Source organism: Coregonus clupeaformis, chromosome 23 (assembly GCF_020615455.1).
Source record: "Coregonus clupeaformis isolate EN_2021a chromosome 23, ASM2061545v1, whole genome shotgun sequence".
Taxonomy (NCBI): Eukaryota; Metazoa; Chordata; class Actinopteri; order Salmoniformes; family Salmonidae; genus Coregonus; species Coregonus clupeaformis.
Genome location: NC_059214.1, coordinates 8,346,629 through 8,361,788, shown reverse-complemented (window position 1 = coordinate 8,361,788; position 15,160 = coordinate 8,346,629). Strand labels below are relative to the sequence as shown.

General features: G+C 39.5%; 1 protein-coding gene across 2 annotated transcripts in view; it reads left to right on the top strand.

The window, feature by feature from the left end:
- LOC121536603 (TBC1 domain family member 4) overlaps nt 1-15,160 on the top strand; it is a 154,765-nt gene that overhangs the window by 90,315 nt on the left and 49,290 nt on the right. For both annotated transcript variants that reach the window (XM_041844002.2, XM_041844003.2), the window contains one exon: nt 9,008-9,156. In XM_041844002.2, coding sequence (XP_041699936.1) covers nt 9,008-9,156 — 149 coding nt within the window. The remainder of the gene's footprint in view (nt 1-9,007; nt 9,157-15,160) is intronic.

Below are 15,160 nucleotides of genomic sequence, written 5' to 3'. Positions count from 1 at the left end.
TGTTTGTTACTTGAACTCTGTGTAGCATTTACTTGAGCTGCAATTTCTGAGGCTGATAACTCTAATGAACTTATCCTCTGCAGCAGAGTTAACTCTGGGTCTTCCATTCCTGTGGCTGTCCTCATGAGAGCCAGTTTCATCATATCACCTGATGGTTTTTGCGACTGCACTTGAAGAAACTTTCAAAGTTCTTGAAATGTTCCGTATTGACTGACTCATGTTTTAAAGTAATGATGGACTGTCGTTTCTCTTTGCTTATTTGAGCTGTTCTTGCATTAATATGGACTTGGTATTTTACCAAATAGGGCTATCTTCTGAATACCACCCCTACATTGTCACAACACAACTGATTGGCTCAAACGTATTAAGAAGGAAATAAATTCCACAAATTAACTGTTATGTAGGCACACCTGTTAATTGAAATGCATTCCAGGTGACTACTGCATGAAGCTGGTTGAGAGAATGCCAAGAGTGTGCAAAGCTGTCATCAAGGCAAAGGGTGGCTATTTGAAGAATCTCAAATATAAAATATATTTTGAATTGTTTAACACTTTTTTGGTTACTTCATGATTCCATATGTGTTATTTCATAGTTTTGATGTCTTCCCTATTATTCTACAATGTAAAAAATTAAGAAAAACCCTTGAATGAGTAGGTGTTATAAAACTTTTGACCGGTAGTGTATGTGGCCAACCGTGGCATTCAAACAAGGTTGCAATGAAAGCTAATCGGACTGTAGCGACTGTGTTGGCATCAAAATCCAGGGTGTCAACTAAGTTTTGATTCAGCGTTGATTGACATGGTAATGGACCAATAGTATTGGAGAAAAGTTGAAAAAACTGACCCCGCTGACGTTGTATGTTAAAGTGTGACATGTCACGACGTGACGTACGGCACACATTATTCAACTCATTCTGTGCCGTACATCCTCTTTCCACCAGGTGTAGCACTTCTCTCGCAGATTAAAAACAAGAAATGATCAATGGTGAGTGTAAAGTTAATTACTTGTGAGTTCATCAATAGTAAATTCAATCAATTGTTAATTTTCGCGTAATCACTGCGAGCCATCATGACTCTCAAAAACCGTGACACCCACAGTTTAATTGTGAAGATAAATTTAGCGCCGCCCTAAAAATCCTATTCAAATTCGACACAAACCTTCAAATAGGTATGTAATGAGACATTATATAAACTCTTTATAGTGTTTTATTTACATTTTAGAGGTGGTAAGTTGGACAAATCAGGTGAAAAAAGCCGGTTCCCTACACGACATATCTCCCCTTTTCATTATGACGTAGTAGCTTTCGCTTCCCCACCCGCCATTTTTAAAAAGACCCGGCGGAGCTCCATTGCTTTCTTCGATCATGCAGAGACGGGCAGCATGAAGGTCTCATCATTGACTTTGCTGGAAAGGGGAGAAATTGTGCTTTACAATGGTATTTATATTACAGTTGACCTGGAAGTATTACGTTTTTGGTGCGCTAAAATAAGGTCAAATGTACGGAACAGTGCAATGTACAAAAGTACGTTACCTACCGTTAATTTTCAACCGTCACACCTTCACTTATGGTTTTGGTAATTTGATTGGGTTATTTACCTTTCAATCACTACGCCCTCCCTTCTATTCCCATGCATTTGATTGGCTGATGAGTTTGTGCCGGGGTTTCATGAAACTACACTTTCTGTCCAATCAAAACAAACTCACTACAAGTGCGTCGCTCCAAATGACTGTATATGGTTGCTCCAACAGAGATGGAAGAGGAGGCTAGACATCTCACTGGCAAAAAAAATTCTGGTTCATATACAGTGGGGAAAAAAAGTATTTAGTCAGCCACCAATTGTGCAAGTTCTCCCACTTAAAAAGATGAGAGAGGCCTGTAATTTTCATCATAGGTACACGTCAACTATGACAGACAAATTGAGAAAAAAATATCCAGAAAATCACATTGTAGGATTTTTAATGAATTTATTTGCAAATTATGGTGGAAAATAAGTATTTGGTCACCTACAAACAAGCAAGATTTCTGGCTCTCACAGACCTGTAACTTCTTCAAGAGGCTCCTCTGTCCTCCACTCGTTACCTATATTAATGGGACCTGTTTGAACTTGTTATCAGTATAAAAGACACCTGTCCACAACCTCAAACAGTCACACTCCAAGCTCCACTATGGCCAAGGCCAAAGAGCTGTCAAAGGACACCAGAAACAAAATTGTAGACCTGCACCAGGCTGGGAAGACTGAATCAGCAATAGGTAAGCAGCTTGGTTTGAAGAAATCAACTGTGGGAGCAATTATTAGGAAATGGAAGACATACAAGACCACTGATAATCTCCCTCGATCTGGGGCTCCACGCAAGATCTCACCCCGTGGGGTCAAAATGATCACAAGAACGGTGAGCAAAAATCCCAGAACCACACGGGGGGACCTAGTGAATGACCTGCAGAGAGCTGGGACCAAAGTAACAAAGCCTACCATCAGTAACACACTACGCCGCCAGGGACTCAAATCCTGCAGTGCAAGACGTGTCCCCCTGCTTAAGCCAGTACATGTCCAGGCCCGTCTGAAGTTTGCTAGAGTGCATTTGGATGATCCAGAAGAGGATTGGGAGAATGTCATATGGTCAGATGAAACCAAAATAGAACTTTTTGGTAAAAACTCAACTCGTCGTGTTTGGAGGACAAAGAATGCTGAGTTGCATCCAAAGAACACCATACCTACTGTGAAGCATGGGGGGTGGAAACATCATGCTTTGGGGCTGTTTTTCTGCAAAGGGACCAGGACGACTGATCCGTGTAAAGGAAAGAATGAATGGGGCCATGTATCGTGAGATTTTGAGTGAAAACCTCCTTCCATCAGCAAGGGCATTGAAGATGAAACGTGGCTGGGTCTTTCAGTATGACAATGACCCCAAACACACCGCCCGGGCAACGAAGGAGTGGCTTCGTAAGAAGCATTTCAAGGTCCTGGAGTGGCCTAGCCAGTCTCCAGATCTCAACCCCATAGAAAATCTTTGGAGGGAGTTGAAAGTCTGTGTTGCCCAGCGACAGCCCCAAAACATCACTGCTCTAGAGGAGATCTGCATGGAGGAATGGGCCAAAATACCAGCCACAGTGTGTGAAAACCTTGTGAAGACTTACAGAAAACGTTTGACCTGTGTCATTTCCAACAAAGGGTATATAATGCTTGTTTGTAGGTGACCAAATACTTATTTTCCACCATAATTTGCAAATAAATTCATTAGAAATCATACAATGTGATTTTCAGGATTTGTTTTTCTCATTTTGTCTGTCATAGTTGATGTGTACCTATGATGAAAATTACAGGCCTCTCTCATCTTTTTAAGTGGGAGAACTTGCACAATTGGTGGCTGACTAAATACTTTTTTCCCCCACTGTACAAGTAGACAAGACACAGCTGCTATCGTATTGGTGTCTATGGGAGAGCCAGCCCTTAAGTAGACCAGAACTGTGTCCAATTTTTCAATGGTAAACTGCCTGAGTAAGACATCTTCATTTATCCACCATCTTTGGCTCTACGTTCACAGATCCCTAAGACTTTGCTCAAAGCATGTATCGATAATTCTATAGAATATCTCTGCCTCACATACAGTTGAAGTCGGAAGTTTACATACACTTAGGTTGGAGTCATTAAAACTCGTTTTTCAACCACTCCACAAATTTCTTGTTAACAAACTATAGTTTTGGCAAGTCAGTTAGGACAGCTACTTTGTGCATGACACGAGTACTTTTTCCAACAATTGTTTACAGACAGATTATTTCACTTATAATCACTGTATCACAATTCGAGTGGGTCAGAAGTTTACATACACTAAGTTAACTGTGCCTTTAAACAGCTTGGAAAATTCCAGAAAATGATGTCATGGCTTTAGAAGCTTCTGATAGGTTAATTGACATCATTTTTGTCAATTGGAGGTGTACCTGTGGATGTATTTCAAGGCCTACCTTCAAACTCAGTGCCTCTTTGCTTGTCATCATGGGAAAATCAAAAGAAATCAGCCAAGACCTCAGAAAAAAGAGGGTAGACCTCCACAAGTCTGGTTCATCCTTGGGAGCAATTTCCAAACGCCTGAAGGTACCACGTTCATCTGTACAAACAATAGTATGCAAGTATAAACACCATGGGACCACGCAGCCGTCATACCACTCCGGAAGGAGACGCGTTTTGTCTCCTGGAGATGAACGTACTTTGGTGTGAAAAGTGCAAATCAATCCCAGAACAACAGCAAAGGACCTTGTGAAGATGCTGGAGGAAACAGGTACAAAAGTGTCTATATCCACAGTAAAACAAGTCCTATATCGACATAATCTGAAAGGCTGCTCAGCAAGGAAGAAGCCACTGCTCCAAAACTGCCATAAAAAAGCCAGGCTACGGTTTGCAACTGCACATGGGGACAAAGATCATACTTTTTGGAGAAATGTCCTCTGGTCTGTCTGATGAAACAAAACTAGAACTGTTTGGCCATAATGACCATCGTTATGTTTGGAGGTAAAAGGGGGTAGCTTGCAAGCCGAAGAACACCATCCCAACCGTGAAGCACGGGGGTGGCAGTATCATGCTGTGGGGGTGCTTTGCTGCAGGAGGGACTGGTGCACTTCACAAAATAGATGGCATCATGAGGAAGGAAAATTATCTTGATTTATTGAAGCACCTTGTCAAGACATCAGTCAGGAAGTTAAAGCTTGGTCGCAAATGGGTCTTCCAAATGGACAATGATCCCAAGCATACTTCCAAAATTGTGGCAAAATGGCTTAAGGACAACAAAGTCAAGGTATTGGAGTGGGCTTCACAAAGCCCTGACCTCAATCCTATAGAAAATGTGTGGGCAGAACTGAAAAAGCGTGTGCGAGCAAGGAGGCCTACAATCCTGACTCAGTTACACCAGCTCTGTCAGGAGGAATGGGCCAAAATTCACCCAACTTATTGTGGAAGCTTGTGGAAGGCTACCCGAAACATTTGACCCAAGTTAAACAATTTAAAGGCAATGCTACCAAATACTAATTGAGTGTATGTAATCTTCTGACCCACTGGGAATGTGATGAAAGAAAGAAAAGCTTAAATAAATCATTCTCTCTACTATTATTCTGACATTTCACATACTTAAAATAAAGTGGTGATCCTAAATGACCTAAAACAGGGAATTTTTACTGGAATTAAATGTCAGGAATTGTGAAAAACTGAGTTTAAATGTATTTGGCTAAGGTGTATGTAAACTTCCGACTTCAACTGTATTATGTATTGACTATTGGCTGTAAGAATAGATTTTGTGTCGCTATCATGTCAAAGTGCAAGGCAGATGATCTCAAAACCAGGACTTGGCCCATGAAAGTGTGGCCACTGTCATAGACCTTTGGGAAAGACAACATACTATGAACACAAAGCTAAGTTATATGATCAATTCACTCATCAATGGACAGTTGAACGGCAAGACACAGTCACCTTTCCCGAGGATTTTTCCATTGCAGCAAGAACAGACCCAGGAGGTATTTTGGCAGGATGAATATGGTACGTGTGTTTAGTATTTAAAAAAGTAAATTAGTTTTGCGTCATTATGCCGCTCTTGGCTCTCCTTGTGTTAAAGCAACGTTATTGAGTGATAGGCTGTTTGAAAACACTGCAGCTAAAAAAATAAAAATCCATTGTTATTTCTTTTTTTTAAGATGACCCCCAAAAGTCAGATGGAGATGTGTAAATTGGACTCACATTCAGTCATAATATTACTTGTAGCAAATGTAGGCTACCTGTCACAAAAAAAAAGTTACCAGCTGATGAGATGATGCATGCATGCATGCATGCATTGTGAACTGTGCTCCATACTGATATGCGCTGTCTTTCCCCACCCTGAGCATTGATGATTGATCATACAGAGCAGAGAAGGTCGCAGAGAAGGTCGCAGAGAAGCCAGATTTAGACATTGCATATAATTTAACAGTTCAATTTCACTTCATGCTGTTCATATAAATAATTTGTTATAATTTACCAGTTTCTCGCAGTTATTTATCCCGGAAAACGGGAGTGGGTTTGGGCTGGAAATCTCAGTAAATCTCATTAACCCGGTTCCCGCTATTAAACCCTAGTCTCAATACTGTTAATTGACATCCTTCCCTTGCACCCTCTCCTTAATCTGCACTGGCTGGAAGAGCTGAGGAGTGATCTACATGGACTGTGTCTCAATAGTGTAAAGTGACGTCCTTCCCTTGTGTCCTCGCTCCTTGATCTTTATCACTCTGACTTGTGCAGATGAAGGAAAGGAGTTGAGGTGAGGAACCCATTGACATTCTAGAAGCTAGGTGCCAGTGTCTGAGAGAGAGATACAGAGGAAAATGTGGTGTGTCAGTTTGGGTGCAGGTTCAATTGGATTGCCGGTCAGTTTTCCACTTCCTGACCACATGGAGATGCAATCCAATCTCAAATTGAACTTTCTCCTAAAATGACACAACTCCATTATAGGATGTGGTGGCACAACCACCGTCTCAGCAACAGTGTCCCTGTAGCCGTGACCTCTCTCTAGGGGATACATGTTTTGAAATGTATTATCTAGTGTTAACTGCAGTACAAGGACATTTTCAAGTCATGTCTACATTTCTTTGACATTTAAAGCCACAGTCCTTGTTGGTGGCCCACTCTTCTATGGTATGCACATCTTACAGAGTGTGACTTGAACCTGTATTTATTTTCTCAAGTTTCACGTAAATGGGTGTATTACGTGTTGTGCCTTCAAAAAGCTTGCATACCATTTTGTTGTATTACAGCCTGAATTAAAATTTGATTAAATATATGTTTCTCACCCATCTACACACAATACCCCATAATGACAGTGAAAACGTGTTTTTAGAAATGTTAGCAAATGTATTGAAAATGAAATACTGAAATATCTAATTTACATAAGTATTCACACACCTGTGTAAATACTTTGTAGAAGCACCTTTGGCAGCGATTACAGCTGTGAGTCTTTCTGGGTAAGTCTCTAAGAGCTGTCTATTTTTCATTTCATTTTAGTCATTTAGCAGATGCTCTTATCCAGAGAGACTTACAGTTAGTGAGTGCATACATTTTCATACTGGCCCCCCGTGGGAAACGAACCCACAACCCTGGCGTTGCAAGCACCATGCTCTACCAACTGAGCTACAGGGGTCTACACCTGGATTGTGCAACATTTGCCCGTTGTTATTTTCAAAATTCTTCAAGCTCTGTCAAATTGGTTGTTGTTCATTGCTAGACCACCATTTTCAGGTCTTGCCATAGATTTTCAAGTAGATTTAAGTAAAAACTGTAACTTGGCCACTTAGGAACATTCAATGTCTTTTTGGTAAGCAACTCCAGTGTATATTTGGCCTTGTGTTTTAAGTTATTGTCCTGCTGAAAGGTGAATTTATCTCCCAGTGTCTGGTGAAAAGCAGACTGAACCAGATTTTGCCTGTGTTTAGCTCCATTCCATTTATTAATTTTTTTTCCTGAAAAACTCCCCAGGCCTTAACGATTACAAGCATACCCATAACATGATGCAGTCACCACTATGCTTGAAAATATGGAGAGTGGCACTCAGTAATGTGTTGTATTGGATTTGCCCCAAATATAACATTTGTTGTGTTATTACTTTAGTGCTTCGTTGCAAACAGGATGCATGTTTTGTAATATTTGTATTCTGTACAGGCTTCCTTATTTTACTCTGTCAATAGGTTAGTATTGTGGAGTAACTACAATGTTGTTGATCCATCCTCAGTTTTCTCCTATCACAGCCATTAAACTCTGTAACTGTTTTAAAGTCACCACTGGCCTCATGGTGAAATCCCTGAGCGGTTTCCTTCCTCTCCGGAAACAAAGTTAGGAAGGACGCCTGTAGCTTTGTAGTGACTGGGTGTATTGGTACACCATCCAATGTGTAATTAATAACTTCACCATGCTCAAAGGGATATTCCAAATGTCTGCTTTTTAAAAATGTTTACCCATCTACCAATAGGTGCCCTTCTTTGTGAGGTATTGGAAAACCTCCCTGGTCTTTGTGGTTGAATCTGTGTTTGAAATTCACTGCTCGACTGAAGGACCATACAGATAATTGTGTGTGTGGGGTACAGAGATGAGGTAGTCATTCAAAAATCATGTTAAACATTATTGCAAACAGTGAGTCCATGCAACTTATTATGTGACTTGTTAAGCCCATTTTTTGCCATAACAAAGGGTTTGAATACTTATTGACTCAAGACATTTCAGCTTTTCATTTTTAATTTGTTTGTAAAAATGTCGAAAATCATAATTACACTTTGACATTATGGGGTATTGTGTGTAAGCCAGTGCACCCCAAAAAATCTGAATTGAATCCATTTTAAATTCAGGGTGTAACGCAACAAAATGGGGAAATTGTTTAGGGGTATGAATACTTTCTGAAGGCACTGTATGATACATCACATGTGTGAGGTGACATGTGAGAAAGGCACCCTATTCACTATGCATTTTTTCACAATAGGGTGCCATTCTGGACAGAGCCATAGTAATGGAATATATCAATCAGCTTCCTAACCCTATTCTCCTCTCTCCTATCAGACTGCTTCTTCTTTGAAATGATTGAAATATCCATGTAGCAATGGCTGCCTCTGTGTCTTGATGTTTGCTCTTGTTTTATGTACTAATTATGGCGCTACTGTACTAATTTCTTCTTTATTAATCAATATTTGTGTGAATCGGTCTTCAGTCAATGTTTTCTGTTGTGAGAAATGTTCCTTTTAGGTTTGTCTTGATTGTGTAACCACAAACCCTTCTGCAGTACAGACAGAGAGATTATGTTGATTAGCAGTCTGTATAAGGCTTCCTCTGTCACAGTGGGAAAATTAGGATTGTGTGTGCACATGCGTGCGTATGACCTTTAGTTTGTCCGTGTAGTGTGTATGCTCATATCTGTGTGTGCCTGCGTGTATTTGTGACAGTACATCTGTGTGTGATTTATGCCCACTCTCACACTTCTCCCTGTCTATCCCTCCCCCTCTGTCCATCAGTAATTGGGAGGGTAGGAAGAGGACCCTGTCTGGATGCAGCAGTGACAGTGTGAGTGTACCCCTCACCCCCCGCAAAGTGTCCTGGAGACAGAAGATCTACCTGCGGGTCGCCTCACCCATGAACAAGCCCACATCTATGCAGGACCCAGGTGTGTGTCTAACTAGCCTGCTACACTCGACACGTAACTTTTGCATAGCGTGAGACGCTCCTATTTATTTCAATGAAACCTATGCATACGCAGCACGGCTTCACGAGAGGCTCTTGCTGCTCAGTGTAACATGGAAGAATTTTATAAAGTGGCTCACCCTGGCAAAAATGCACTCGTCCAGTGTAGCAGCTAAAAACCTACTGTTTTCCTGACGCCCCAGTGTAGCAGACCATCTCTAGCACAATTATACTGTAACTCCCAACCATCCATGAGACACTTGTACAATTCAACTCAATTCAGTACAACTTTTCCCCTTGGGCAATTATGAATGGAATAATCAGATTATTTTTGTGGAAGAAGTTTACAACGTTTTACTTAAATGAATGGGTTAAATATAGTCAAAGTTAAATATATTAAAATATCTGGTCTGATTACTTTAATAGACTATATCAACCTTATTACTTTGGACTGTGGGGCAGTTGGATCACATATGTGGCCAACCAGCTCGATTCAGTCTTATGTAGCAAAATTTGAAATTGTGTTTTTTATATTGGATAAAAGTAGATACTCAGAGCTAGAAAATGGTATATCAAACACTACAGTTGAGGAACAATGGGAATGTAATTCTGCTTTGAAAGTTGATAAACTTGTAACCTCACTTTTGAGAAAATGGCCTTTGAATGTTTTGGTGCACTCACTGGAGAGATTTTCTTTGTCTACACCCATTCAGCATCGTTCACACCCTCTTAAACTATAGCCCCGCCCGTAAACAGAGCGTTGTCTGGTTGTCCATTCGTAAATTCAGAGCGTTTCGCTCTGAGTGTTCAGAGAGCACACTGGACGCTCTTGCCGAGGAGTAGGGTTGATCCAAGCGTTCTGTTCTAACAGTAGCAGTCAAGCACCCAAGCTAACTGGGTAAAGTTGGCCAGCTTGCTAGCTACTTCCAGACACAAAAGAACAGCTCACTGACCATTTTACTCGCCCTAGCAGAGCTGATTAGGCTGTTTTTATGTTATCCAGAGCGTTGGTGACTGCAACTGTGCTGCTGGCAACAATTGAATGATGCTTTTTTGCCAACGTTTACTGTCACCGGCCATATTCAACGGGTGTTGAGTGTTCGTAAATGTGTCAGTTATTCTGCGTTCTGGCACACTCAGAGAGCGCTCTGAAATCGGAGTAGATAGCCAGAGCAAATTTACCAGCTACGTCTATCAACAGTTGTCTCATTGACATCATGAACATTCTATTGAAATGGTTACCTGCATAGTGGAGTCTTTTGTTAAGACGTCTTAACAAAAGACCTGAGAGTTGGGATTAGCTAGCTAGTTAGCTAAACAACTAAGCATAATCCCAACTCATGACGTTACTAACCTGCATGAATCTGCAGGTAGCTAACTAACCAGGTTCAATGTTAGCTAGCTAACATTAGGCTATAACTAGCAAAGCAAATGGCACTGAGATATGAATAATATTACTACACAGATCATACATGTAATGTTAGCTAGCGAGCCAGCCAACTAACATTAGCTAGTTAGCTAACAGTATACTTTAACTTGAAATGAAAATGACTTTGTCAAAATTAGAAACGTGTAATATCTGGAAATGTAGCTAGCTAGACTATCTTACCCATATACAGTGGGGGAAAAAAGTATTTAGTCAGCCACCAATTGTGCAAGTTCTCCCACTTAAAAAGATGAGAGAGGCCTGTAATTTTCATCATAGGTACACGTCAACTATGACAGACAAAATGAGAAGAAAAAAAATCCAGGAAATCACATTGTAGGATTTTTAATGAATTTATTTGCAAATTATGGTGGGAGAACTTACACAATTGGTGGCTGACTAAATACTTTTTTTCCCCCACTGTACATCATGAATGGACGCTTCTCCCTGTCACAGATGCCATGGTTGCCCTTAGTTTGAAGATATAATCCGGAGACGGGTGTTTTCTCCATCTCCTTAGCTATCATACTCTAATTCCACTGATTTCATTCAAAACACGGTCCTCCAGAAAGTGGAGAGCAAAACTTATGCAGTTCTACTACACTATATATATATATATATATATATATATATATATATATATATATATTTTTTTTTTTAAAGCCGATCATACACGTAATGTTAGCTAGCTGACCCAACAGCAGTCAAGCACCCAAGCTAACTGGCTAACATTGGCTATCTTGCTAGCTACTTCCAGACACAAATGAGAGAACAGCTCACTGACCATTTTCCTTGCCGTATTGAAATGGATACTTGCATAGTTTCAAAACTCGGTCCTCCAGAATGTGGACAGCAGCACTTATGCAGTTCTACTACGCAATATATATATATATATATTATTTTTTTTTTAAGTCGCGTTAGACAGGATTACATACACATACTAACCAGCTCAAATAGACAGAGGCGTGCTATATGGCAGACCAATCCAAACTAATCTCTCGGCATGTTCAACCCACTCATTATCTCGCTAGCGAGAAGGTTGCTGTCTTCTTCTGTGGCTAAACCAACTAGGCTCGTAATTTAACAATTGTATTCGTATTTACAGATGGCATACAAGTTTGTAATTAAAGCACATGAAAGTTCATGTTTCAGAAGGCATTTCTGCCAAAAATGAATTTTTTTTTTTTTTTAAAGGTTTACGTTCAAATGGCTCTCCTGTGAAGTAGTGACCTGCGACATGCGCCTAGTTTCCTGAAACGAGTCAGATATTTAATCACAAATAACTACACTCCGACTACTACACTCTTACTCATAAGGAATTAGAAAAGTTTATGGCATCATTTGGGGAGAGAAATATGAGTGTGCATCTAGTGGAAGAAGTTTAGAAGTTTGTTAGTGTTGAAAACATTTTGTGTTAGTTGACGAAGTTTAAAAGGTTTTACTTAAACGAAGTAGCGAAATATAGTAATTGTTAAAGGTTGAGTAAGTTAGAATATTGGCCACAAATGTACACACATTTCTATTATATGTAAATAGTTTATGATTAGTGAATGCCATAATGTAGTTCTTTTGTTAGGTACTTCTCCCTATTTTTCAAAGCCATTTTAGCTGTTGCGCTAGCTGTTTGGTCCCAACAGATTCACAAATCATAGGAATTTGTCGCGCTATGCAGACGTTGTCTCCCGCCGAGGCACGTGTAGCTAGGCAACCCCCCTGCACTTGCCTGGGCAGGACTGCTCCCTCCGTGGCTAAAGCCAGTGTGAGACACGTGCTAAAAAAACATTTGTGCTATGAAACTAAATAAATACTGCACACAAAAACGTATTTGTTAGACAAAGCAAGGGAAGTGAACTTAAAAAATTTTGTTTTATTGGAATTTGCAGCTGTTGGTAAATAATGAATCTGCTAGCTTCTGATATGACTTACTGCATCTTTAAATATATTAACATATATGTTCTGATTACTTTGATAGACTACTATATCAACCTTACTTAGGAGTGTGGGGCAGTTAGATCACATATTTCATCACAAATTACTACACTCAGACTACCACCACAGAATATGTTCATTTACAAACACACGCAACAACTGTAGTTTAGACATTTTTGGTCGAATGAGAGTCGTGTAGTATATTCAGTTCAGTCAATATGCCTTTCTTTACTCCACACAAATTAAATCCTACTTCCGTGTTCTAGTCAAGGTATTTTTGAAAATTCCTTGGTTCTAGTGGGTGGCAAGCACAGAATTGCACATCAGTGCCGCCAGCTGGATGGGGATTTACTACTGTACAAGGCAGCCTACAGAGCTGTACTAGAGGTAAACGATATGCAGACAAACAATGGTAAGTTGGTTTAGTGGGTTGGAGTGAGTTGTGTGGCATAATAAGTCTTATGCGCCCCCCAATTGTTATAATTGTTAAAAAGTTGCATGGCAGTTCATTCAACAGTGGGATGCGGTTACTAAAACAGCTCTACCCCTCAACGTTTTTGTTTAAAGTGCCGGGAAAGTGGTCCGAATATCAGTTGTTTGTAAAAAGTTGGGACATTTATTTAATGCGGTTACGGCTGTATTATTTGATCTGTAGAATATATTTTTGTTCCGATTTCAGATTTGTATAGCAGAGAAGGAGAGGAAGATTTCATATGATGTAGATTTCTGTCTAAGTTGTTGGGGAAGTGGTCAAAGTAGCGGATTTGTGTCAAAAATGTCATTGTTTACAGTGAATAGAATGGAATGTTGGGAATCATGATGTCACAATGAGCCCTTTAGAATGATGAGGAAATCCCATGGATAGAGGACAAAAAGCTTAATAGTTTGTTTTAACAGTGTTTCTAGCTTAAATGGTGTAAGAGAAATAGCATACTAAAGAATAATAATAACTAGATGGTCATTTTACATTATGTAAAATTATGTGCCTTGCTTCAGCTCTTTAAAACAATTTGTATGGAAAGTGGAAGAAGTGTTCTGATTTCAGATTTAAATAGCAGAGAAGTAGACAAAGATTAAATATACTACGTTTTTCTCTAACTTGTTGGGAAAGTGGTCAAAACGGCAGTTTCATAAAGTTTAGACAACAAGTAGTTGATGTGGTTACTAAAACAGCTGTAACGTTTGGTTGGTAGAATATATTTCTGTTCTGATTTCAGATTTGAATAGCAGAGAAGTAGACCAATATGCCATACCCTCTACATTTTTGTTGAAGTTGTTGGGAAAGTGATCTATTTGTGTGAAAAGTTACATTGTTTACCATGATTAGAATTTTGGAAGTCATGGGAGTTTTCAACAATTGAAGGTTTAGAATATCGAATAAATACCATTTAAAGTGGGTGAAGTTTTATTAGAACGACAAAAAGTGTAATAGTTATCAAACAGATATGAAATGTTATCAAAATGTTGTATGCAAGCAATAATCCAGATCAGTCTTTTTCAAGTTTGAATGGCGTTTCTAGCTTAAATGGCGTTTCTAGCTTAAACTGTGTATTTAAAGTGTGGGTGCTTTCTCAAACCACATTAATAAGAAATATGTTGAAGATTTGAAGTGGGGACTCTTGCTTCACAAGCCTTACTAATTACAATACGCATGCAATATGTGACCCACCCTCTCTTTTCAGTCTTATGTTCCAACATTTGAAATTGTTTTATTTACATTGGATAAATGTACAGCCTCAGAGCTCCACAATGGCACATCATACACTGTAGTTGGAGGAACCATGGGGAAGTAATGCTGCTTTAAAAGTTGATGCATTTATAATCCCATGTAGGAGAAAAAGGCATTCAAACATTTTGCTGTGATTTTCACACTTGCTCTACATTAATCCTTGGGAAACATATATTTAGAATTCAAAAGGCACTCCCACATCTGAGCTATCTTTGTTGCAGGTGCATGGTAACAATTGAATAACATGGGGGGGGAAAAAGAAGAAACCCGCACACTGCTCTTGCTAGCATCGCTGCTTTTTATTAAGCTTTACGTATCGGCCTCAAGGTCTTCATCAGAGCTTTTGTGAGTGTTTTTAATTTGCACCCTTATGTAGGCGTTGAGCCACCCACATCCGTTCAATGCATTGAATGGGGTTGGAGTTGATGGAAAATAAACATGTTACCAAATATAACAATGTGCATTTCATAAGTATTCTAATAAAGTGTGTACATAAAACGTATTTAACATGTCTGTAAAACCACAATGAGGACATCGACCTATTAAGAACGTTTTCATAAATCGTTGGGTACAGTGCAAGAAAAAATGTCAGAGTAGGCTGAAGTGGTGGCATTAGTTCATGTTCACATTAACAACATAACATGCATCGGCATTTCATCATTAAGACCTTTTGGGAATAACGTCTGGAGGGTGAAAATCCAAAAACAGAGTATTATTTATATTTCCTCCCGTCTGATATCTTGACTTTCTCTATGCCACAAAATCTAAAGGTAGAAATGTCACGTTTTTGGTCATTAAAAATGTATATGACATTTCTAGCTTGCTAGCCAACTTAACATTTGTCCCTATAACGTAACATGGGGTTTGATGCATTTCTTCCTATAACATGGGGTTTGATTAGCA